General features: G+C 52.8%; 1 protein-coding gene across 3 annotated transcripts in view; it reads left to right on the forward strand.

Moving 5' to 3' along the window:
• Positions 1-24,123, forward strand: part of ABR (ABR activator of RhoGEF and GTPase) — a 181,663-nt gene that overhangs the window by 115,856 nt on the left and 41,684 nt on the right. For all 3 annotated transcript variants that reach the window (XM_036836209.1, XM_036836210.1, XM_036836211.1), the window contains 11 exons: positions 3,532-3,639; positions 6,461-6,521; positions 11,334-11,386; positions 11,973-12,113; positions 13,771-13,892; positions 15,839-16,004; positions 19,205-19,327; positions 19,687-19,762; positions 20,252-20,356; positions 21,278-21,352; positions 23,875-23,972. In XM_036836209.1, coding sequence (XP_036692104.1) covers positions 3,532-3,639; positions 6,461-6,521; positions 11,334-11,386; positions 11,973-12,113; positions 13,771-13,892; positions 15,839-16,004; positions 19,205-19,327; positions 19,687-19,762; positions 20,252-20,356; positions 21,278-21,352; positions 23,875-23,972 — 1,128 coding nt within the window. The remainder of the gene's footprint in view (positions 1-3,531; positions 3,640-6,460; positions 6,522-11,333; positions 11,387-11,972; positions 12,114-13,770; positions 13,893-15,838; positions 16,005-19,204; positions 19,328-19,686; positions 19,763-20,251; positions 20,357-21,277; positions 21,353-23,874; positions 23,973-24,123) is intronic.

Here is a 24,123-nt window from a genome sequence, read left to right on the forward strand (position 1 = left end):
TGAATGAATGAGTGAATGAGTGCACCGTGTCCTTGACCCCTGGGACCAGGGAGCAGTTGGAAAGGCATTGAGGAGACATCACAGGACCTGAGGTCTGTGTCCTGAGGGACAGCAGTGTTACAGAGATGAGCACAGCTTCTAGAGCCAGGTCGCAGCTGGGTTTGAATCCGGGTTCTGCCACAGGTTAAGCTTGTGACGCTGGGCAACTTACCCAACTTCTCCTGACTCAGCTTCCTCATCTGTGAAAACGAGGATAATAATAGTATTTACTTTATTGGATTGTTGTGAGGACTGAGTGAGTTAATACCTGAAAAGTTCTTGGAACAGGACTTGGAAAATAGTAAATTAGTAAATACTCAGTAGTTAGCCATTATCATGACTGTCATTACTATTATTACTGCTATTATTATTATTATTAGGAAGAAGCACCCCTGAAAGGCGTTGTTGCCAGGGAGCTCCACACTTCTGGTTCTGGCAGCCCCAGAGTGCTGGCCCCGGTTCAGGGAGGCTGAACACACAGCCATCACTGCCCGCCTGGTCCAGGAGCCTGAGCTGATTGGCTTGGTGGGCAGCCTCTCCTCAGCCCTCAGGAGGGCAGAAGAGAGCAAACCCCGAGGGCGCGGGGAGGGGTGGGGCGCGGGTAGGAGTGAGTAGCCTGGAGCATAGTGGAAAGGCTGTCCCATTTTATCTTTGTCACTTGGACCCTGCTGTCACCAGGCTTCCCCATTCTGGTCTGAGCTTCACTGGCCTGGCCATGAATTTGCTACCCCCCTCTTCCCTCCCCCTGCATCATGAACTGATGTCTGAAGCCCCTGGGGCTACAGGCTTGGGAGGAGGCCGGGCAGGCCAGGCATCTGGAGACAGTTTATTTTCAGCTGGTCTCCGGGTATTTGATTATCCATTACTGAGAGAAGGGAATTAGCATCTCTGTTATTTGTTTTATGGGATCACCCCAGTGCCAAGCTGCTGTTTCCAAGCAACCTCCACTTCCCAGTTAATGGCCCTGGCAGGCCAGGCCTTGGACCCTGCAGACTAGGGTGCTCCATGGAGATGGCAGTGCCTGGGATGGCCGGTGACCCCTGCACACAGACCTTCTGCCCAGGTGGTTCCTGCTTCTGGCTCACCTGCGGCTACTCCCTTCTGTAGTGGGATAGGAGGGTAGCGTTCCACCCTGAGCACCCAGCCTTTATCCTTCTGTGGGAAGGGGGACAAGGAATGTGCATACTTAGAAGAATAGCAATGATACTTTGGTTTAGGAAGTGACTGACTAGCACATCCCCTGTAGCTCGGGGCACCAGTGGGCCAGGACTCCCTCTGGAAGAGGAAATGAACTCCATCCCTTCCCGCCCCTCCCCATCTGGGATTTTCCTTTCTGAAAAGTCTGGCCCATCTGGGGCTGAGACCTGCACGGCTCTGGCCCTGGCTTCTTCACAAGCATCCCAGTTCTCACTTTCCCCTCTGGCTTTCCTGCGCCCCACCTGCCAGCTTCCTCGAGTTCTGTCTCTGCCCTGGGTGGCTCCAGATCCCCCACCGACCTCTTTGGATCCTTGAGGAGCACAGGGATTCTGCAGAAAGCAGAGTCGATCCGGGGCAGGGCTCGGGGGCAGCCCACTTCCCCCCTCGTACCTTGGTGGGTAGAAGCCTTGCAGCAGCTGAACGTCCTTGCTACTTCACTGAAAAAAATTTTAACCAGAAAATCTAGAGAATAATGTAGCAAACAATGGTGCAGTCACCTCCCAGAATTAACAGATGTTAAGCTCTGAAGATATATGGAAAGACTTTTCAATCAAGAAAATAAAGCATTACAGATGAGGATGAAGTCTCTCTCTCTCTCCCTTTCCTCTTGCCCTTCCTCTCAACCTAGAAGCAGCTACTGGCATGAATTTGGTATGTAGCCTTCTAGGCTGCAGTTCGTGTTTTTGCTACGCATATATATCTTTTTATGGCATTGCACGTACTTTTAAAGTGTATATAAGTGTGTCTATATGTATCATGTATTTTGCAATTCAATCAGCATTCATTTTGAAACTTGTCAGTGTTGCTACACAAAGATCTAGTTCATCCATTTTAACTGCACTGTGTGTATGGGTTCCTCTATTTGTGAGCATTTGTTTCCAGTCTTTTCACAAAAGAAAGAGTGAGGCGGGTAAATACCCTTGTTCACATTTTCTTGTGCACACACATATGCAAGTTTCTCTAGAGCAGTGCTTTCCAGTAGAAATATAGTGCGAGCCACGTATATAACTTAAATTTTTCTAGTAGTCACATTGAGTAAAAATAAACAGGTAAAATTAATGTTAAGAATATATTTTATTTAGCCCAGTAGAGTCAAAATATTATCATTTCAACATGTAATCAAGATTAAGAAATTAATGAGATAATCTACACTCTCTTTCTCATACTAAGCCTTTGAAACCCAGTGTGTATTTTACGCTCAGCACATCTCAGTTTGGACTAGTCCCATTTTAGACGCTCAATATCCATGTGTAGCAAGTGGCTCCCATACGGAACAGCATAGCCCTGGGGTCTGTTTGTAGAAGAGGATTTGCTAAGTAGTAGGCTAAGCTGTGCATATTTTCAACTTTGTTAGTTATTGACAAATTACTCTCCAAATAATTATACTAATTTACACCCCGGCAAGCAGTCTGTAAAAGTTCCTATTTTCCTACATTCTTTCCAACCCTTAATATCATTAGACTTTTCAATTTTGACCAGGTTGATGGGTATGAAGTAGTGTCTCATTGTGGTTTAATTAGAATTTCCACCCTTTGTTCTGGTAAGAGGAAATGTACATGCAGAGCACAGAGAAGGCTTTCCATAAGTATTTGCGGAATTGAATTAACGAGCCTTGGTTTCCCCTTTTGCAGAAAGGGCTGATGGCATCTGTTCTGCCTCCCCAAGGAGGCGACGAGGCTCTGTGTGGTCCGCAGCTGTGGAAAGCTTTGTGTTAGGTTCAAAGTGACATGCAAATGTGTAGAGAGGAAGGACTTCTGGCTCCTTGAAGGCTGAGGAGGTGGGGAAAGGAACCTCGAGGGAGGCCGAGGGAAGTGGGGACTGCGCCTTTAAATGCAGTTCCCCACACTGAGCATGGGGAGTGGGGCACTGAGCAGGCCACACGTGCCCACCCCTCTCCCTGTCTCCCCCTGCTTCAGCTAATTCCAGGATGTGAAAGACTCGTGAGGCATTAAGGGGCTTCAAACCGTGCGAGACTTTGATGATGCTAAATAAAGCCAAATGCTGCAATGAACTGAATTTTAGCATGCCAACAAAGGCCGTGCCCTGCTCCCCCCAACCCCCAATACCCCCTTGTTAACCTTATTGGCTGAGCCAGTTTCCATGGAAACTACCAAGTTCAGAGGGATACTGTAGTATGTTCATCCTGCCTTTTCCTTCTGCTCCCACCTAGCCATTTGGACTGAGTTAGAGGTTCTGAGTGCTAAGGGAGCTCCAGGTGCTCTGGTTATGCTTTCATCCATTCATTAATCCTCTCTCCCCGTCCCTCTCCTGCCCTTCTCTCTCTTCTCCCTGCAGGCCAGCCAGCTTGGCGTGTACAAAGCATTTGTGGATAACTATAAAGTCGCTCTGGAGACAGCTGAGAAGTGCAGCCAGTCCAACAACCAATTCCAGAAGATCTCTGAGGTGGGCAGCTCCCTGCACAGCCACCCCTACGACTCGGGGTTTGGGCGGCTGCTCAGAGCCTTCTAGCCTTAGGGCCTCTCCTCCCCTGATTGCCAGTGAGGAAAATGGTTCCCCTGATGAGTAACACTTAGCCTGATTTGCTTTCTTGCACTTGACATTTTCCCTCTTAACATAAGAATATCGCTTTATGTATGATTTTGTTATTCTGTTTTAGGTTATTCTGTATTAGAACAGGGGAAGCAAAGAAGAAAATTAAAAAGGCAGCATTCTCCCACACTGTGGTGACCTTAAGCAAGTCACTTCCCTTCTCTTGGGCTTATTTCCTCTGCTGTAGAATGAGGTGTCTGGATTGATCCAGCTCATCCCAAGCTTGCTTGACAACAAGAACCACCAGGGTCACTGTTTAAAATGCAGATCTTCAGGCACCTTCCCTGGAGCTTCAATCCAGAAGGTTTGGGGTGGAGCCCAGGAGTCTGTTTTTTTAACAAACTTCCCCAGGTGATTTTTATAATCAGGAAGATTTGAGGGAGTCTGGACTAGGTGATCTTTTAAGATCCTTGCAGTCCCATAGAGAGCGGACAAAGGCCACGTGGAGAAGAAGCCCTAGATCTTCTGGCTGGGAATATGCCTGTCCCTGCGGCTGCAGCCCAGCCTTCCCACCACCCTCCTCCGCAGGGCAAAGATGTGGCATTGTCTGCCGCCGACAGGAAGTGGCAGGGAAGGGCTCTAGGATTCCTCAGGAGCACAGCCCAGCTCACCCCTTGAGCCAAAAAGATCTCAGGGATACCCCCCCACCCCCCACCCCCACCAGGCCACTGGCTTTACAATCACAACACCCAGCTCCAAGCTTGGGGAAGGAGAACCTCTGGTTCCAAGGAAAGGGAGCTCCTTCTGCAGTTTTGGAAGTCCTGCCTTATAGGCCCCTCTGAATCCTTTGCTTTCTCTCTCAGCTCTGATGCTGGAAAAGTTGGTGAGGTGCAGGATAGTTTTCGAGAAACTACTGGGGTTATAAGGGTCATACCCAAGTTTGGAATCAGCTGGGAGGCAGTGCGAGAGTGGGGCAGATGGAGATGAAAATGCCAGCTTGATTACTAGTCAAAGCCGGATTGGAAAAACGTGGACATGGATCTGTAGCCACACTGGATTTGCTAACACTTCCCCTCCATGTTCAAACACATCTATTGGGGGCAGAGAGAGGAGGGCTGAGCTCTGTTTCTTCTCCCAAACCTAGGGGTCAGGTGAGTCACCCTCTGCCTGGGAGGACGGAGTGGAGTGAGGGCTGGGAAGGTCCCTCTAAGTGGAGCAATGAGGCTGGAGAAAGGGTTTTCCTCTCACGGCTCCCCGCCCTCCCTGGGAACAAACTGGGTTTCCCATCTGTGTTCAGAGTGACCCTGCCAAGGCTGCCCGGGTGCCCGGGTCATGTGTGGTCCAGAGAGTGGTTGGGGGGGGTCTCCTCTTAGCCTGGGCTGACTGCCTGTTCCCTATGGTGGGCAGAAACCCCTGCGCTCTTCCCCAAGCCCCTCTTATAGCCAGCTGCCCCCAAGGGCAGAGCGAGGCCTGTGGCCTGCTGCCAGTGGCTTCTCACCCTGACTCATGCGCAGACGCCATCACTTCCCACTGGTGCTGCCACTTAATTACTGCAATTAGGCCCTCCTCCTCTGCAGCAGAGCGATTTCATACCTCTAGGCTGCACTGGAAGGGGACATGGAGAAAAATTCCCTAAATCTGGGAATCCAGACACAGCCTTGAGAAGCTGAGCAATCTCCCTTTTCCCCAGCCCCACACCCCAGGCTCAGTCCCTAGGGGTTTTCTCTGTCTAGAAAACAGCTTGAGGCAGGAGTAGGAAGTGTGGAGCTCCCCACTGCCTGGGCATTTCCCCCCAGGCAGAGCAGGCAACATCACCTGGTACCTGTCCTTGGCCTCACCTCGTCCCCGCCTTCCTGCTGACACGTCCCCTGGGAACCCACCCCCCCACCCCCCCATCAACCATGCACTCAGTCTTCCAAGTGGGGATTGCATTACAGCTCCAATTACAGGCCACACTGGTCCAGTGGCAAGGGCTGAAGCTGGAACCTCTGACTCTAAAGGCAGATGAAAGAGGTTAGGATCAGATAAGCCACCCCTGGGGTCTGTTTCCGGCACTCACTCCCTGTCACTTTGCATGGGATCCAGGAGGGATGTTGCCTCTTCCTTCCTTGAGTTTCCTCTCTGACGCCCAGCCCAGGCACGGTGGGTGGGGCCAGTGGCTGGGTGAGTCCCTTTCAATATGGGTAAGATACAGCTCAGACTGCCCTGCACCTCTCTGCTTCCCCCTGTGCAGGTGTGTGGGACCCTTCGCTCCTTATCTCAAGGGCTGCTCATGCCCAAGGACCAGCTGGTGCGCTGGTGCTTGTGCACTGAAACCCTGTTGGCCCTGGGCTGATGTGTACAGACCTCTGAGTAGTGGCCGCTGCTGCGGGGTGGAGGAGGGGGTGGTCCTCCTCCGGAAGGCCCTCTGAGCTGCTGGGGAGGGGCTTCAGGGCACCAGTCTGAGGAGCACCAGTCTGAGGAGCACCAGGATCGCAGTCCTCTCCGGTCCCTGGAAGCCCTCCTCCTTGCCTGTATCAGCCGCTGGACCCCCGAGGCTCCAGGAGGTGATGGGTGTGGCCCAGGGGCTCAGTAAGCAGAGAGGCAGAGGGAGGCCTGCACCTGTTAGTCTTTGTCTCTCTTCTCCTATTTGCACCCCTGGGTTTCAGAGCCCTGCTTCCTGCCATGCTCACGATGGGGGATGGGGAGGCTCGGGGGACAGGGCAGGTAGTGATTCCTCTCCTCTGTTTGGCAGGAACTGAAAGTGAAAGGTCCCAAGGACTCCAAGGACAGCCACACGTCAGTCACTATGGAAGGTACTTTGGGGAATGGCTTGGATAACAGTCACCTTCCTTTGTCTGGCTTTGTGGACTACGGTGCCCTGCTTGTGTGTGTGCATGCGCGTGCGTGTGCGTGTGTGTGTGTGAGCGTGTGCATGCGAGGAATCCAGCCTCTGTCCCCAGGCAGCTGGCCAGCTACAAACGTGCTCCTCCCTAGGATGCCAGCAGGCGGCTCACTCCCCTCCTCCTCCTCCCCCCCTCCACGCACGCAGCCCTCCGCTCCCCTCCCCCTTGCTAGAGGAGCACTCAGAAGCGGCTGCTTGATTCTCGAGGCTGTGCAGCAGCAGCCGGGAAGCTGGCTGAGTGGCCGGGCGGCTGATGGGAGCTGGGGAGCCGGGAGCGATGGCCGCAAGCTCCCGCCGCGGGGACGGAGGCTGCCATGGAAATCCTCCTCATCGTTCGCTTCTGCTGTAACTGCACCTATGGTAACCCAGGCCCCCTCTCCCGAGAGGTGGTGTGTCTTCCCACCTCTGCGGGCTGGCTGGAGTGGGCTGAGATGTGGCTATCAAGGTTTGGGGGGCAGCAGGGCAGGGAGGGGGGGACAAGTGGCTGGACCTATGTTAACCCCGTGCCGGCCAGCTTCCAGCCTGGGGTTGACGTCTGGGGGCCACTCGGGGCAGGGTGGCTTGGAGATGGGAGGACCAGGCTAGAAGGGTCCAGGTACCCCCGAGGATCTGTGGGGAGTTAGTGGCTCAGCTTGAGAGGCTGGGGGCAACTTCCTGGAGAGGCTGTTAAGGAGAGAAGGTGACGAGGCTGGGCCTGCAGGGGTGGCCACCCTGGGGCTGGAGAGGGGTCAGCAGGGGCCAATCGGAGAGTGACAGATGGTCTGGATGGCAGTGCCTTGGAGCGGGAGGGCGCCAGCCCCGGCTGGAGGGAGAAGTTGGGAGTCTCTTTGTTTCGTGAGAGGCCAGGGTATTGTGTGCTTGGAGTGCACACACTGCCTTCGCTCTCTCCTCTCTGAATGGCAGGGGAGAACGTGGATGTGGTTGGGAGCAGGAAGGAATTGGGTTGCTCCCAGGGGGTTCGTTTCTAGCCACTGGAGACCCTTGAGCTGAGGTCTTGGCCGTGAATGCTGGTGGGAGAGGGGGGCGTGGCCGGCTGCTGGTTCGTGAAGGTCACACCCGCCCCATACAATAGGGGGGACGGACGGAGCAGCATCTTTGCAGCTGCCTCAGGGAGGGGGTCCTGGGGCACGTGTGCGCAGTCAGCCAGGCTCTTGCTCAGAGGAGGCTGGCACAGATCTAGGCAAGGAAGTGTCCGGAAGCTAGTGGGCCCCGCCTTCCGAGGCCAGAGGTACCTGAGGGATGAGCCAGGCTGCCTTTGGCAGGGGCATAAGGGTCAAATGTTGCCCCAGGTCAGCTGCTCTGGGCTCCTGTGGCAGGCAGCTGGTTTCAGGACCTTCTCTCCCACCAGGCGTTTTGTCTCTGCACCCCTCTCAGCCACTTTGCTCTCATATCTCCGTGGTAACCCGGAGCTCCTTGTCGAAGGCTGAACAGAGGGGGGTGGCAGCATGCTGGAGGAGCAATGCTGAGGTTTCTCGGGCTCTTCCTGGAGGCCGCTGTGCGCGATCAGCTGTCCCCTCACCTTCTCGGGCTGTCCTGCATTGAAGACTGCTCGTGATGGAGATAGCCCCTGAGGTCGCCCCCCTCCAGCTGTCCCAGCAGGACAGCTGTAGTCACAGGCAGAAGCTGATCGGGGTCCCTGCCCCTCGGCTCAGATTCTGACAGGCTTGAAACTGGCCTGGTCCTAGATCTGAGGGGAAAATGCCCTTTTTGGTCTGGCCTAGGAGTTGGTCAAGTCTCCAGTCAGTCTCCCTAAAGAGGAAACGGTCGGCCCTTTGCTTCCTCTTTCTTCCCCCTAAAGAAGCTTAGTTTTAGTGAAACAGGCCTGGGACCTGGAGTTCAGGGTTTCTTTGGTCCCTGCAACAAAGTCAGCTTTAAAGTGAGCGGTCAGGAGTGAAGGAGCCCTTGCTGACCACGCTGTTTGAATCTTCTCAGCCCCTCCAAGGGGTGCTGGTCGTGGGGTATCAGGGAGGCTGTGCGACTTGGGGCTCACTCTGCAGTTGTCTGCCTTAGCGGTTGTGTGCCGAGTGCCCAGTCTGCAGGGCTTCAGGCCACACGCAGTGGAGGTGCAAGGAAGGTCGCGTGTGACCCAGGCCCCTAAGAAGGGGGCTCACCTTGGCAACAAGAGAGGCCCGCTCATCCACTCCTTCCCGGTGAATCTTTCCCAGAATCCTCCCGAGGGCCACCGAGCTTTTGCAGGTGCTGCCTCCCCTACGGAAGGGGACGTCTCAAAGATAGGAGCACGTGTAGACCATGGGTAGATTCAAAACCCAGCTGTCCCTTACGGCTTTGTGATTGTGAGCAAGTTACATAATTTCTCTGTGCTTTCGAGAAGTTTCTGCATCTGTAAAATGGGGCTAGTGATAATTGCTTCCCTTTTTAATTAAAGGAAATAACGCATGTAAAACAGTGCCATTGGACACAGAGTAAGTACTCAGCAAACTAGAGAGAGGCCAGCTTGCACATGTCATGGTTTGACTTTTAGGCGCTGTGAGTGTTGCTTGTGAAAATCCTGGTTGGGGAAGGCCTTTCTGGAGGAGGGGGAGAGACAGGCATTGCAACTTGGTGAATGGTGTCTGTCCCAGAAACAGGAACCCCATGGTGAGGAGGGGCGAGAGTGGGTGAAGCAGAGGCAGGAAGCAGGCCAGCCTGCTGGAGCCGTGGAGCAGGTGAGGGGGGAAAGGTGGGCTCTTCACCCTGCATTCTCAGGGGAAGCAGGTGCGCAGGTGCCGTGGAGAACACGAACATCAGGGCCGCGCTGGCTCCTTCCATATCTGACGGTGGCCCCAGGGCCCTCTCGCTGCACTTGCCTCTCCCCACCCTTCCTCCCACCTGCCCCTCCACCACCTGGGGCTGATGCATTAGGACTCATTCCATGGCCACAATCAAGTGGACTCTTGAGGTGACTATAGGCATATTAATAACCCGTCTGAAACCCAATCCACCATTTGTGCAGACCTCTGAGCTTAGTCAGAAACCTCTTCCTCCTGGGACCTGGCAGAGGGGCAGAGGGAGCTGACACTGTAGTATCAGCTTTCCCTGGGCGGGAGCTCGAGGGCCCACCCTGGCAGGTGTCTGCTGAGCTTGCACTTTCTCTGGGTCTCTGGGGTTCTCAGGGAGTGATTTTTTTTCCCCCTGCAGATGGGCTGAGCCACAGGTGGGTACCCTAGACAGCCTCAGAACTGGCCCCCTCCTGGGCTGGTAACTGGGCTGTACCCTCACTGTCCTGAGATACCCCAAGCCTGGTCCTGTCCATTCTAGCTCCCGTAGCCCATGGGGAGGGGCTTTAGACATTGCTAAATTAAGAAAGGGCTGCAAATAAATCATGGGAGATGTGTTTGCATAAGGCGGTGGTTTTCAACCATTATGACGTATCAGAATCAGCACAGGAGATTTTTAAAAATGGTGATGCCTGGGTTCTGCCCATCAGAGCCTGCTGTTTAGTTGATGGGAGAGGGGGAAACAGGCATCTGAATCTTTTAAGAGTTCCCTAGTGATTCTAATGGGCAGGCAGGCAAAGCCAGCAGATGAGGCTCGGGGCACACCACTGAGACTGCATCTTCTCCGTAGCCAGCAGATTATTCCCCAAAGTGTCCATTGAGCAATGCACAGGGTATTTATATCTAGGGCTTTGGGGGAACTCTCTGGTTTGGGGGCTGGCTGGGACATGAATGTCAGCTCTGGGACCTGTCACAGCCTGGTCCCATGGGACACCCACTCTAGTGTCCTCCTCCCCAGCCCAGCATCCTGCCTCTTACTGCTCCCACGGCAGGAGGACAAAGGTCATGACCCCATGGACAGAGGTGTCCAGGTGTGGGGCCAGAGCTGAACCACCCAGGCTGGGAGGGGCAGGGCACAGCTGCTTGCAGGAGCTTTGTCTGGAAGTGTCAGTGGGCCAGCTGCCGCCTCCGCCTGTCCCTGCTGAATCCCAGCAATCCTCATTTGGTGTCCTGGTCACCAAGGCGTGTGGCCAGTGGGGGCCCTGGTGAGCTTGCATTTTTCCCAGCCTCTTCAGGGGCTCTCATACTCGAAGCCCCACCTGAATTCCTTTAGGAAATCTTTGCCCCCCAGCTGCCACTAGCTTGAGAGCAGAGCCTTTCTGTAGAGGTTGGGCATGCCTCCTTGGCCCTCAGCCAGGAGGGGGTTGAGGGCATGGAGAGGGGTCTTCCTCATGGAGATGAGGTCAACCGTGTGGGTCAGAACGAAGCATGCTGTTCCCAGCTGGCGGTGCCAGGCCTTGGACCAGAGGGATATGAGAATGATGGGGCACGGGGACACCACCCTCCCTGGAAAAACAGTGTCTCCTTCCTGCATTCTGGGGTCCCAGGTGTGACCCCCAGAGTCCTGGAGCTCTGGGGGGTAAGGCTGTGTGATTCATCGTGGAGAGTACAGAGGAGTATCTGTGTCTGCTTTGAGCCTGGTCAGGCCAGGACGGGCCTGGGGGACGCACAGCCCTCGAAGAAATCACATCTGGTGGGAGATGAAATGAGGAGGCAAGTGGGAGGGGGCCTGGGCCACCAGAGCTGTGTGTCCCCCTTTTGGTGTGGTCTGGCCTGCCTGGGGTGAAAATGGAGGTGTGGGTTACCATGGAACCCACTTTGGCCTCCTGTAAGCGGGTGTCCATGCAAGGGAGGGAGGCGTGTCGGGGCATAAGGTTGCCCCCTAAGGTCTCAAGCTGCTCCCTGTATTTCATCTGACCTGTCTCCTTTGCCCCTGCCCCCAACAGCTCTGCTCTACAAGCCCATTGACCGAGTAACCAGGAGCACCCTTGTCCTACATGTGAGTGTGTACCCCCTGAATGGCCTGAGAGGGCTTAGGAGTTGGATGGGAGACTGAACTCAGGGTGGGCGGGCACTGGAGTCGCTGAGAACAGCCCATCTGGGGAGTTGGGCAGAGGGTCGCTGGGCCCTGACTGCACCTGCCTGGCCTGTGGTGACCATGCTGATGTGTCCAGGGCCTAAAAATAGCTTGGCTACTAAGCTTGATTTTTGGCCAAATGCTCCCTAGGAGGCAGGCACTTCCTGCCTCCCGATCCCTTGACTGATGGTCTCCAGTGTCCTTGGAGCAGCTGTGGGATGAGTAGGGGGGTGTCTCTCCCAGCTGCTTGGTGACATGAGACTCCACCTGGCCTGTGCTGCCCGGGGGAAGAGTAATGACCGCAGCAGGAATAAAGGGGCACCACTGCCCTCACCCCTGCTGCTCTGACCCTAATTTTTATTTCAGATTTTGCAGGCATGACCAGGTTAGAGTGTGGGTCCCTAGTGTCTCCCTCGGAATTCTTTTAGCGAGGATAGAGTTCTCCCCACTGTCTTCTCACTAAGCCCCAGAACCGCTTCCCCCCAACTCACCACCCCATCCTTCCCAGGACCTGCTGAAGCACACACCTGTTGACCACCCAGACTACCCGCTGCTACAGGATGCCCTCCGCATCTCCCAGAATTTCCTGTCCAGCATCAATGAGGACATTGACCCCCGCCGGACTGCAGTCACAACCCCCAAGGGGGAGGTGAGCTCAGGACCCAGCATAGCCTGGCACCCAGATTGCCCGTCCCTGCTCTCCTGCCCGCTCGGGCACCACTGCCCGATGCTCTGTGCCTCTCCAACCCTGATCTCTCATTCCCAGCCAAGGAGAGGCCTTCAGGTCCTGGACTGACAGCTTAAAGTCCAGCGTCTCATTAATCTTCGTAATAGTCCACAGGAGCAGAAGAGGAAACGGGGCCCCGGAGAGTCTCTCCAGGTCTCCTGCATGAGGTCTCTCGGCTATAAGTGTCGGAACTGGATTCTTTAGCTGGGGTTATCTGTCTGCAAGCCTCATGCGCTGACCCCCAGACCAGGGCTCTGGCTATCTCGTTCTTGAATGCAGACACCCCCCCTCTGGGCAGTATGATGTCCTCAGAGTCTCCTGGAAGATAATGGCTCAGGCTGAGGGAGCTTGTGGAGTCAGGGAGAGATGACTGAGGCTGCCAGGTGGCTGGACTGTCCCAGGTGGGCGCCTAGGTGTGGCTAGCAGCTCCAGTTCCCTGGGGGCCCTTTTTGGTGGAAGGGTGGGGACACCTCAGTGAGGGGAAGCAAGGTGAACAATCAAAGGGACAGTTACCTGCATGGGTCAGCGGCCTGGCCCGCATATGGGGTTTCCTGTCCAAGAGAGGTAATTAAATGGCGTTTAGGAGTGAAGGCTGGCTGGGTTTATGCTCCTTTTGTGACATTTACGAGCCTCCAGTGTCTCCTGGGGGGGGAAGTAATGAGGGACACATTCTGGAGAGTGACTAATAGGGTACAGAGAGCTGTCCCTGGTGCAGCTCCCAGCCCTGGTTTGCAAACCCTGGAATGTCACCAGTTTGTTGGACTCTGCGGATGTCTGAAAGAGCTCCAGAGGCCCTAGAACATGACCAGTTTCAGATCATTTGAATTGTATACTTTCTACGTGCTCACCTACATATTGCAACGTATATAGGTCACACGGCACATAATACGGGGAAGGCTGGGACAGATAGTGACAGCCCCACAGCAGCCTGCTGGCTCTGAGGGTGGCAGGGAGGAGGCTCTGGAAGTTATGCGTGGAGCAAAATGCTCTGGACCAGCCAGAGCCCAGGTTAGAGATGGCTGCAGGTTCCCCAGGACACTGTGATGGCCCCACAGAGGGAAGTCCAGGGTCAGAGACAGTGTAAATGGGCCTGAGTGGTTCTGCAGGTCGAGGTTTAGCTGAAACTAGATCAACATCTTAGGCAGGGTTAGGGGGGTTTTATGGTGGGGGTGGGAGGGAGTGTTCATGACCCAGGGTGGGTCCATCCAGGTGTGAGCTGTTGAGAGCTGCAGGGAAGTGGAAAGCTACCACTTGTTGATCACATCTTACATGCCAGGCACTGTGCTAACTGTTCTACATACACCATGACTCCTACCTTGTGGGGCAAATATCATTGTCCCCATTTTACAGTTGCTAAGACTGAGGCTTAGAGAAATCAGGGAAATTGCCCTCAAGATCACAGCCAGGAAGTGGCAGAGTCTGGATTTAAGCCCACGTCCCTGACCCCAAAGCCAGTGCTCTTAACTACCAGACACTACGGTCCCTCCCTGGAGCCCCACCCTCACCCCCACAGCTGGATGGGTGCAGGCTGGGCCCTGGGCTGACTCCCAGGCGGGGGTGGGTGTACCATCTCCCTCAGACGCGGCAGCTGGTGAAGGACGGCTTCCTGGTGGAAGTGTCGGAGGGCTCCCGGAAGCTGCGGCATGTCTTCCTCTTCACAGACGTCCTACTGTGCGCCAAGCTAAAGAAGACATCGGCGGGGTGAGTGTGCAGATGGGGGGCAGGAGAGCGACTAGACCCTGCCCACTGTGGAGCCCCTCAGCAACCTGGGGCAGTCTGCATTTTTTCCCCTTTTTAAAAACATATTAATTAATTTTATTTTACTTTATAGCCTTTTTCTAAAAATAAATCATGGTTTTACTTGTAAAGATAATGCAACCAGATTACAGAAAAAAAAAAAACAAAAACCCATCACCCACCTGAACATAAGCATCAGTCTCCTGCTGCTGTATTTCCTTCCAGTTTTTTAAAATGTTCTTATGTTTTTTCGTATACTTGTAATCAGAGTGAATACCCAATTTGGGGCTCTGCTTTTTCCATTTCACGTCATAAGCATTTTCCCTGTTGCTGCCTAATCTTCATAATCATCATTTTACTTTCCTGCGTGATGTTACAAGTAGATATGCCATAATTTACTTAAGCATTCTCCTTTTATTAGACATCTCTAAATTTTTGCTAACTGCAATTCAGTGAATATTCATTAAATCTGCTGCTATCATTTATTGAGTGGTTATGCCATGCCAGGTGCCACGACAAATGCTTTGAATATATTATTTCTAATCTGCCCAGTGACTCCACAAAGTAGGTATTATTATCCCCATCTCACAGATGAGAGAAAAGGCTTAGAATAAAGTTAAATAAGTTGCCCAAGGTCACACAACTGAAGTGGAGGAGATGGGATCTGAACCTTAATCTGACTTGAAAGCTTCTTTCCAGCTCCATCACTATACCCAGTGATATGGGTGTCTCTGTGTCATGAGCAGACAAGCTTATTCAGTATTCACTCCCACATTCTTCCACGTGTATTTCCTTATCATCTACGGTATGCCAGGGGAGACAAGCCATATGCTCAGTGTTGCAGGGAGGTGCAAACCAAAGTCCTGGGCGAAGTGAGAGAAGGAGAGGTTATTATGAGTTTCAATAGAGGGGATGACTCCCTGGAACTAGATGACATCTGAGATGATTCTAAAGCGGAGGTGACAGTCATAAGTATACGTACCTCTGCCTTAAGTTCTTTGCCCAAGGCAGACATAACTAGTAGACCATGGCACCATTTCTCATTAGACTTGGATGTGGCTTCTTTTTTATTTTTTTTTTAAGGTACATTCTCAGAGATTACTTCTCTTTTACTACTTTTTTTAAAAATAAATTTATTTATTTTTGGCTGCGTTGGGTCTTCATTGCTGTGTGCGGGCTTTCTCTAGTTGCGGCGAGTGGGGGCTACTCTTTGTTGTGGTGTGCGGGCTTCTCATTGCGGTGGCTTCTCTTGTTGCGGAGCACGGGCTCTAGGCGCACGGGCTTCAGTAGTTGCGGCTCGCGGGCTCTAGAGCTCAGGCTCAGTAGTTGTGGCGCACAGGCTTAGTTGCTCCACGGCATGTGGGATCTTCCCAGACCAGGGCTCGAACCCGTGTCCCCTGCATTGGCAAGCGGATTCTTAACCACTGCGCCACCAGGGAAGTCCCTTGGATGTGGCTTTATAATCCTCAACTCAGTATCCCATGTGACCTCTATTGATAAAAGTTGGCATTCAAAATAGCATCTGTATTCTATCTCTAGCCTAGAAGATAATGAATATAAGCTAAGTATAGATAGGCTAGAAGGGAAGGAAGAGTGTGGGATGGGGAACAGGAAAGCATGAGACCACTCTTGCTCATACCCTAGAGGTTTGGGCTGTTTAGGAACATCAGTTGTTCTGGGCCAGAAGAATGGCAGGCCCAAGGTCCAGAGCCCTTACTGCTGCCTGACCCTAGAACCCAACTGTCATTATTCCACGAGTGTTTCCTGATTAGGCTCCTCAAGGAGGGGAATTGTTCTTGCCTGTGATGAGTTCTTAGTAAATTCCTTTCAAGTGGTGTTTGGTTCCAGCAGTTCAGGCCTGAAGATCCAAATTCCTCTCTGGCTCACATCTCCCTCTGACTTGTTTGCAGGAAGCACCAGCAATATGACTGCAAATGGTACATCCCCCTGGCTGACCTAGTGTTTCCATCCCCTGAGGAGTCTGAGGCCAGTCCCCAGGTGCACCCCTTCCCAGACCACGAGCTGGAGGACATGAAAATGAAGATCTCTGCCCTTAAGAGTGAAATCCAGAAGGAGGTAAGCAGAGCCTGGCATCAGCTGGGGCAGGGAAGTTGGCCATTTTTATTGGGGCCCTTTGAACTGGGTGTGCCAGGGAGGTGGAGAGAGGGGAAGTGGTAAGGTTTGGGAGTCTGACAAGGGAGGCAGGATGTAAGAGTGGGAGGCCTTTCTTTATAGTCTTCAAGATACATTTATGTGCCCAGGGAAAGACTCTAACCATGGCAGATTAGCACTGAGCATATGGAGGGCGGGCCAAGGAGTCAGTGCTCAGAATTCAGTGGGGTTAATTATGGGACGTTTCCTGGGGAACAGTGTATGCCAAACACTGCAGAATAGGAAAGCAAGAGAAGAAAAAGTCCTTCTTAAGGAAAAGCAAGATGTATGCAAGAGAAAGGACCTGGGAGGCCCCTCAGAAATGGACAGATCAAGTCGGCAAATAAATAACAGAGGGGGCCTTGAATATCACGTGATCTAAAAATGCACAGAAGCTTGTGTCCTGACAGAGAACTGAGATTCTGTCAAACACACATGGAACATTCACAGACATTTATCATGTATTAGGCTGCATGGGAAATCTCAAATTGAAAAGAAAAAATGATAGTGTACTGGTCATGTTCACAAACTACAGTGCAGTAAAATTAGAAATTAACAACTAGAATATAGTTAAATATATGCCTGGGAAGTTAAACTTTCAAGATAAAGAGGAAATCAAAATGGAAACTGCAAACTGTTTAGACCTGCATGAAAATGAGAGCACTCCATATCAAAACCCATGGGATGTAGCCAAAGTGCTCTTTAGAGGACAATGGATAGCCTTAAATTCATGTATTTAAAAACAGTGGCTAGAGGAAAGCACCTTCCAGGCAGAGCCTTCCGCGTGAATGGAAGGAAGAGCGTGGAGGGGCTTGGTTGGTTGGCCTGGTCTCTCCTCTTCACCCATCCAGGCTCGGCCTTAGGCCTAACCTCACCTGATGACCCTTCCCTGATGTCTTCCTGCTACAGTCTGGGTTGGGTGCCCGGCTTCCTGGTTCCAGACGTTTATCTCTTTGCTTGGCTTTGTTGGTACTGAATTAAAATTGCACGCTCTGCTTTCTCTTTTCCCCACTAGAATTTCAGCTCTAGTGAGGGGACTATTTTCTTCAGTCCTATGCCCTAGTACTTAGCACGTAATAAATAGGTGCTTTGGGAACAATTGTTGAGAAATACATGACCAAATGGCCTCTAAGGATTCTTTAAACCCAGATATCTCTCTTTGAACAGGGGAGAGGAAGACCACAGTAATAACCCCAGGGATGTTTGGTTCAGGGGAATGTCCTAGGGCTGAGGGTCAGACTGCGGGTGCATCTGCCCGGAGGGAGCTCCCTGACAAGCACAGGTGTCCTCCTCCTGAACAGCCAGGCTCACCCTGCCTCAGTGGAGCCTGTTTCCCCATCAGGCTCTGTCCAGCATCCCCACTTCAGGGGCATCCTGCATGCATGTTTCTCACCCGGTCCTGGGAGCAGCAGGAGTTGTGCCCTCCGTCCTTCCCCGGGTGTGCAGACATGGCCTTCTGCTTAGCTGAATCTGTGCTTACACACCTCTACCGGCTGCTGGCTGCAGGGGTGTGCCAGATGCCTCACAGACCTCCTTATCCAGTGGAGAATGAAGACATTCCTGTGTGTGACCACAGCATGTGACACAACATGATAAGAGTCACTGGAGAGGCACAGTGTTGTTCTCTGAGTCACAAAAGAAGCAGCAATTTATTCTTTAATAGTATTTTTTAAACACAATTTTTTTCTAATCACCAGTGTAACACTGGCTTATTATAACAAGAAATGCTCACAATATCAAAGTGTATAGAGTAGAACTGATCATCATCCCCCCCATTATCAACAGTTTGAGGTGTATTCTTCTAGACTCTTCTATGCTTATACGTGTGTGTGTGTATATGTATTTTCTAATGAGATTAGACTACACGTGCTGTTTTGCAATTTAATCTATCAGATCCTTTTTAACAGCTGCATCCTCTCATGTTGCTCAACTACATGACAACGTATTTGAGTCTTTAGCTTGTTTCTCGTTCTTTAATCTGCACTCATATTTCCCTCCGGTAGACTCCCTACAAGTGGGATGTCTGGGGCAGAGGGTTTGTGCATTTCATTACCAGATTTCCTTCTGAAAAGTTTGCATCCGATCATGTTCTCCCCAGCATTGTGTCACAGTCACTGTTCCCCCACACTGTCACAGCGCCAGCTGTGAGCAATTGTCACAATTTTGCCAGTCTAGTGGGTAAAAAAAAATGCTGCAGAGATGCATTCTAACTGTGGAGCTTGAGGACGGCGTTGGAACAGAAACATGAAACATGATAGCAGTTAATAAAAGGAAAGGGATCCTTTATAAAATATAAACTTGAAAAACTGGAGGAGAAGGGAACACTGACTGAGAGGGGGAACAGCTTGTTGGAGAACAGGGATAATAATAGCGTGATGCTGGGGTGGAGGGTGCAGGGGGCGTGTGGCGGGACATCGGCTGGACGTGGAAGCTGGAACCCAGCCAGGGGAGGCCCCGTGTGCCAGGCCAGAGGTGGGGTCTTTATGCTGAAAGGTGTCTGCAGTTTTTAAGCAGGGTGTCTCAGTGGTACCCGGGATTTAATTTATGGAGATGACTGAGTGACAACTCAGAGATGCTGATGCCACTGGAAGATTTTTATTACTTATATTTATTTTATTACTTATAATTTCCAAGAGAAGGGGGCGTGCCACGTGGGAAAGCACCAGGTTCGGTCAAGAGGCAGAAGAAGCGTGGGGAGTGCATGGCCCAGAGCCTGGATTGTGTTCTCCACAGGAAACAACTTAGGACCAGCTAGTTTGAATAAGACAGCAGGCTCTGGGCTAGAGTAGTGGTGTCTAGTTGCCCTGGGTTATCTAGGGCAGAGGAAATATTGGATTGTGTGTGAGTTAGTTAAAGGAGATGGTTGGAGGTGTGGACTCAAGATTGATTGGTCTACACATGAAAGACGCACTCACAGAGGAGTCATTTACTAGCTTAGGATTTAGCATGTCCTGGGAGGAGCAGTTTACTCTGTGGCTGGCCCCCCAAGACATCAAATCATCATAAAATATAGAAAAGGGAAAAAAAAATGATGACTACACAGGGGAATGTTGTACATAGAGCTACTGGGTGAGAAGTGGAGTCTGAGTGTGAAGAGAACCGTCTGTGCCCTCTGTCCCCTGCAGAAAGCCAACAAAGGACAGAGCCGGGCCATCGAGCGCCTGAAAAAGAAGATGTTTGAGAATGAGTTCTTGCTGCTGCTCAATTCCCCCACAATCCCATTTCGGATCCACAATAGGAATGGAAAGGTCAGAAGGGCGGGGATGGAACAGAGACACTTCCCTTCCTCGGTCCAGGGCTGCCCACTCTCTATAGCTCCTGGCCCTGACCCGTGGGAATCAGGCCCCCAATTCCCAAGGAGGCTGCTGTGGCTCCAGCCCTGGACTCCCTCTCCCTGCTGGTGGGGAGCCAGTGCCTTCTGCTGGCCATCACTGGCACTGCCACTCCTGTCACCAGGCTTCCTAGGAGGAAGGCCTTCCTCCCAGCTGCCCTTCTCCAAGCCTAGAGGTACCTGGGTACAAAGGAGCTTCACTGTGGGCCCCAGGATCCAGAAATGTCCTTGGCCTGACTCTGGTCATCCTACTGAATTCTCTTCTCCTTTCTACAGAGCTATCTATTCCTACTGTCCTCAGACTATGAGAGGTCAGAGTGGAGAGAAGCAATTCAGAAACTACAGAAGAAAGGTAAAGCCCTGCTCCAACTACGCTACCCTGATGGTGTCCATGGCAACAATGGGCCTTTTGCATTTCCAAGGACGTTCATGTCCAAAGTCTCCTCTTTAGCCCTCACAGTCACTCTGTAAAGTGCCAGGGCAGGTGGCACTTAATTGATGTTACTGATCAATTGAGACCCAAAGAATTTAGGTGATTTGCTTAAGGCATACGGTGAATTAGCAGTAGGACTGACCCAAAGCCCAGGGTTGTCCAGCTCTCTGTCTCTTGCTCTTGTTGTCTCGTACACGCATTCATGAACATCTCTAGTTAGACCCTCCAATTCTTACCCCTCCGGCAGCACCCATGACTATTCCCAGCTGAATGTCTACTCTCCCTCCCTGCCAGTGACCCACTCTGCCCCTAGAGCTCAACTTTTTTCCTGCAGTAGCCCCCAAGGAAGAGCAGTAGGTCCTAGTGGACCTGTGGTGACATTCCCCTCTCTCTTGTCTCCTTCTACAGATCTCCAGGCCTTTGTCCTGAGCTCAGTGGAGCTCCAGGTGCTCACGGGATCCTGTTTCAAACTTAGGACTGTACACAACATTCCTGTCACCAGCAATAAAGACGGTAAGATCTGGAACCCGAGGTTACTCAAATCAGCAGGTCCAAGCCCCCAGGGCATTGCTGGGGCCTTGCACAAAGACCTAGCCAGACACTCGGCTACACATGGCTGATCTCTGCTCCGCTGGGCTGGGAAGACTCAGTTGCCAGGTGCACAGAGAGTTTGAATAGGGGCTGTTCTCTGCTGAGTCTCCAGACAGCCCCAACTACTCCCTGGCCTCCTCTGGCTGGAGAGAAGACCTGGCGCCCTGGTGCACCGGGATTGTGTTGTTAATATGTTCCTGAGGTCATCAGTTCATGGAAGCCAGTTCATGGGGCAGGGTGGTGGTGGAGGGGAAGGGTAGGTGGATGAGAGTAGTGTACGAGAAATACGGCTGAAAGTTTCCAGGGATCAGATCTTAGAAGGCCTTGAATGCCAAGCAAGGGAGTATATTGTTCAAGCTGAGGAGCCTGTGGGAGGTTCTGGAGCAGGGGAGGGGTTTGAAGGCAAGTTCTCCTCCACAGTGGGGGTCATCTGCCCCGTATGTCCCAAAGAGGAGGCGGAGCTGGACCTTCTCTTTGCTTGGCACAGAGTGACTTAATATCGGTTAATTTCAAATTTGGAAGGCTAAGCTGAGTTGGGCAGCCAGGGGATAGGCAGGATTCATGGGGGAGGGAAAGTGCCCAGTGGGAAATGGGACGAAGTCCCTGGCCCAGGAGGAAGGTGTGGACTGGCCACCCAGGCTGAGTGGAGGGAGAAAGGAGCATCGGCTCACATTCCAGGAAGCAGTGGACTGTGGAAGCTTCTTCATCTGGCCACCAGGTGGTGCTGTGGGACCAAGGCACAGACTGTCTCACGCCCTTTCTGCATCCAGCCAGCCTGGGGTGAGGAGGGGAAGAAGCAGGCCTCTCATCACCGCCTTCCCTGAGGGCTTTTCTCTCTTGCAGACGACGAGTCTCCAGGACTCTATGGCTTCCTCCATGTCATCGTCCACTCTGCCAAGGGGTTTAAACAGTCAGCCAGTAAGTACCCCTGACCACCAGCCCCAGGAAGAGGCTGGGTGGGCCATTGTTCATCCTTTCGCAGAAAGTCCCTGTGGACCCATTGCATAGGGCCTCCCACTACTCACCTGCTCTGCTCTTGTCTGCCCAGGCTGGGGCCCTGCCAGCTCCTTTGAGATGTGAGGCATTCCCCCAAAGGCCAGGAACCAGCTCCTCTTGGCAGGGGATCATCCCTGCCCTTTGTCTCCAAGGTCTGCTCTTCCCCAAGCCCTTCCCCACCCCCAGGTATCAGAAATACGGGGCTCCAATCCCACATGTGCCGATTACAAGCTGTGTGACCTTGGGCAAGTCTCTTAACCTCTCTGAGCCTCAGCTTTTTTCTCCATAAAAGGCAATCATGCTTGTTAATACGGACCTAAGAGCAGGCTTAAATATGACCTGTATGTGTAGTGCCAGCACACTGCCACACACACTTCTTTTTCCTTCTCAATCACCATCTACTACATCAGTGCAGTTCTTAGTATTTCACAAAATACAGTTCCATTTTTATCTAATTTTTCTCCCTGTAGGAATTTGTGAGTCCGTTAGACAGCTAATAGTTTCTCCCCGTTTGCCAGATGAGAAAACTGAGTCGCAGAGAGATAAAAGGACTTAACATCACGTAGGATCAGAAACCCAGGGCTCCTGACTCCTCTCACTCCCTCTTTTCCCCTCTGGCGGGTGAGATCTGCCCTTTGCCTCTCTCCCTGCAGTGCACCACGGAGACGTTATGCCATTGGCTCGCAAACAGTCATTTAATAAACATTCACTGTGAAGCCTGAATTCCTGCAGTAAATCTGCCTCCCCTCTCTGTGTTCCCATCACCCCAGGGTCAATACCTGTCATACTGTTTTGTCACTTAAAATTTGCCTCTCCTGCTATGAGTTCTTAGAGAGCAGAAACCACATCTCCTTACTCCTTGGATGAACAGGAGCTCAGAAATGCTGAACAAAGTAGTTTATTTCCAGACACCTACTGTGTGCCTCGGTCCCTTACTAGATGCTGGAGAAATGCAAACGTGGGCAGCGAGTGGATAGTGCTTGACACGTTCAAAGCCTTTTCAGGTGCGTTATCTGCTCTGATTCTCCTGGCATCCCTCTGAGGTCACTGATGCCATTCCCACTTGGCACACAAAGAGGCTGAGGCCCAGCAGGCTCCAGGGACTTTCCCAGGGTGGCCCAGTAGGGCGCACAGGTGGTGGCATCAAATCCATGTCTTCTGACACTGAAGCCCACGTTTTTGCCTCTAGAGCAGCCCTTCTCTCAGTATGGCCAGGACCACCACACTCATCACTCCAGGATGTGCTGGTGGTACATGCGACAGCTTCCAGGACCCTCCCCACACCCACAGAATCCCCTGGCGAGGGGGTGGCCCAGGAATATTCCTGGTCAGTCAGCTCCTTGGGGCTGTGACACACACCCAAGTCTGCAGCCCACTGAGCTGGACCAGGGCCCTCCCATCTCCTGGTGCCCAGATGTCTCATGCTTACTGTCTCTCTGCGTCCTTTTGGCTGGGATGGGCCTCAGGGAGCAGGCCCATTGGGATGGGGCATCCCACTCCCCCAGAGCAGGGGTTTTACCTCTCAAACTGGGTCAGGGTGCTCAGACATGGGGTGAGGTGCTGCTACAGGGTCTCCCCTCACCTCCAGACAGTCCTCACCTTCTCCTTCCACCGGCCCCCTGACCCACGCAGACATTCATTCTGACTCGGGGAGTTAAACCTTGTGAATCTTCAGCCATGGCTTCTTGTCATAGTAAACTCGTTACGTTAGGCCTAGGGTGCAGGCACCGTCATCATTCCTGACTTACAGGTGAGAGCAGTAAGGCACAGAGGGTAGGTGGTTTGTGCAGAGCTGGGATTTGACACGGACAGTCTGACTGCAAAGCCCTTCCTTTTATCCCAGGAACTATCCCCTGGCCCCTGACAAAGGGTTCACTCATAGCAGAATCAATTAAGGGGCACTTCACGCCCCTCCATCTCTCAGCCACCCAGACGCGTCTCTGCTCCGATGGAGGCCAGGGTGCGTTAGACCTTCTGCATTATTCGCCTGTTCACCTGCGCCCACATCCTGTTGTGCTCGGATACCCGGTTGCATCTAGTCTCTGTCACACCCAGTTAGAGACAACTCAGGGGTGGCTGTACCCGCTCTCCCCTCTGTAGGAAAGCCCTTCTGATGGAGGATGGCCCAGCTGGGCAGCTCCTGGGGCCTGGGAGGGGCACTTATGTCCATCCTCTGACCTCTGCCCCTCGCCTCATGATTCACACTGCAGAGGATTGGCTGTAGTACCCCAAAGCCACTCTCCAACATACACCATTACCCTGGGAAACAACCTTGGCACCACCCATGGAGGGGAAGGCTGCCAGGGCCTGAGCCCGGGAGGGAGTGTGTGGATTTGCAGACCGCCCATGGGGATGCTGGGGGGACCGATGAGTGATCCCCCTTTCCCTCCCGGGTTCCTGAGCCTCGGGCCTCACTCGGTGTGTCTCTGCCTGTCCCCCCGCAGACCTGTACTGTACCCTGGAGGTGGATTCCTTTGGCTACTTTGTCAGCAAAGCCAAAACCAGGGTGTTCCGGGACACAACAGAGCCCAAGTGGGACGAGGTGAGTGGAGGGGCTGGTGTCCCCGTGGGGACCCCTGGGCTTGTCCCCCACCGTGCCCATCCCACTCCTGGTGCTCATGTTCTATTGGCTGGTCCGGGACAGCCAAGCCTGCTGTTGGGCCAGCTCTGTCCCTCTGACCCCTCTGCCCTCC

Source organism: Balaenoptera musculus, chromosome 20, assembly GCF_009873245.2.
Source record: "Balaenoptera musculus isolate JJ_BM4_2016_0621 chromosome 20, mBalMus1.pri.v3, whole genome shotgun sequence".
Lineage (NCBI taxonomy): Eukaryota > Metazoa > Chordata > Mammalia > Artiodactyla > Balaenopteridae > Balaenoptera > Balaenoptera musculus.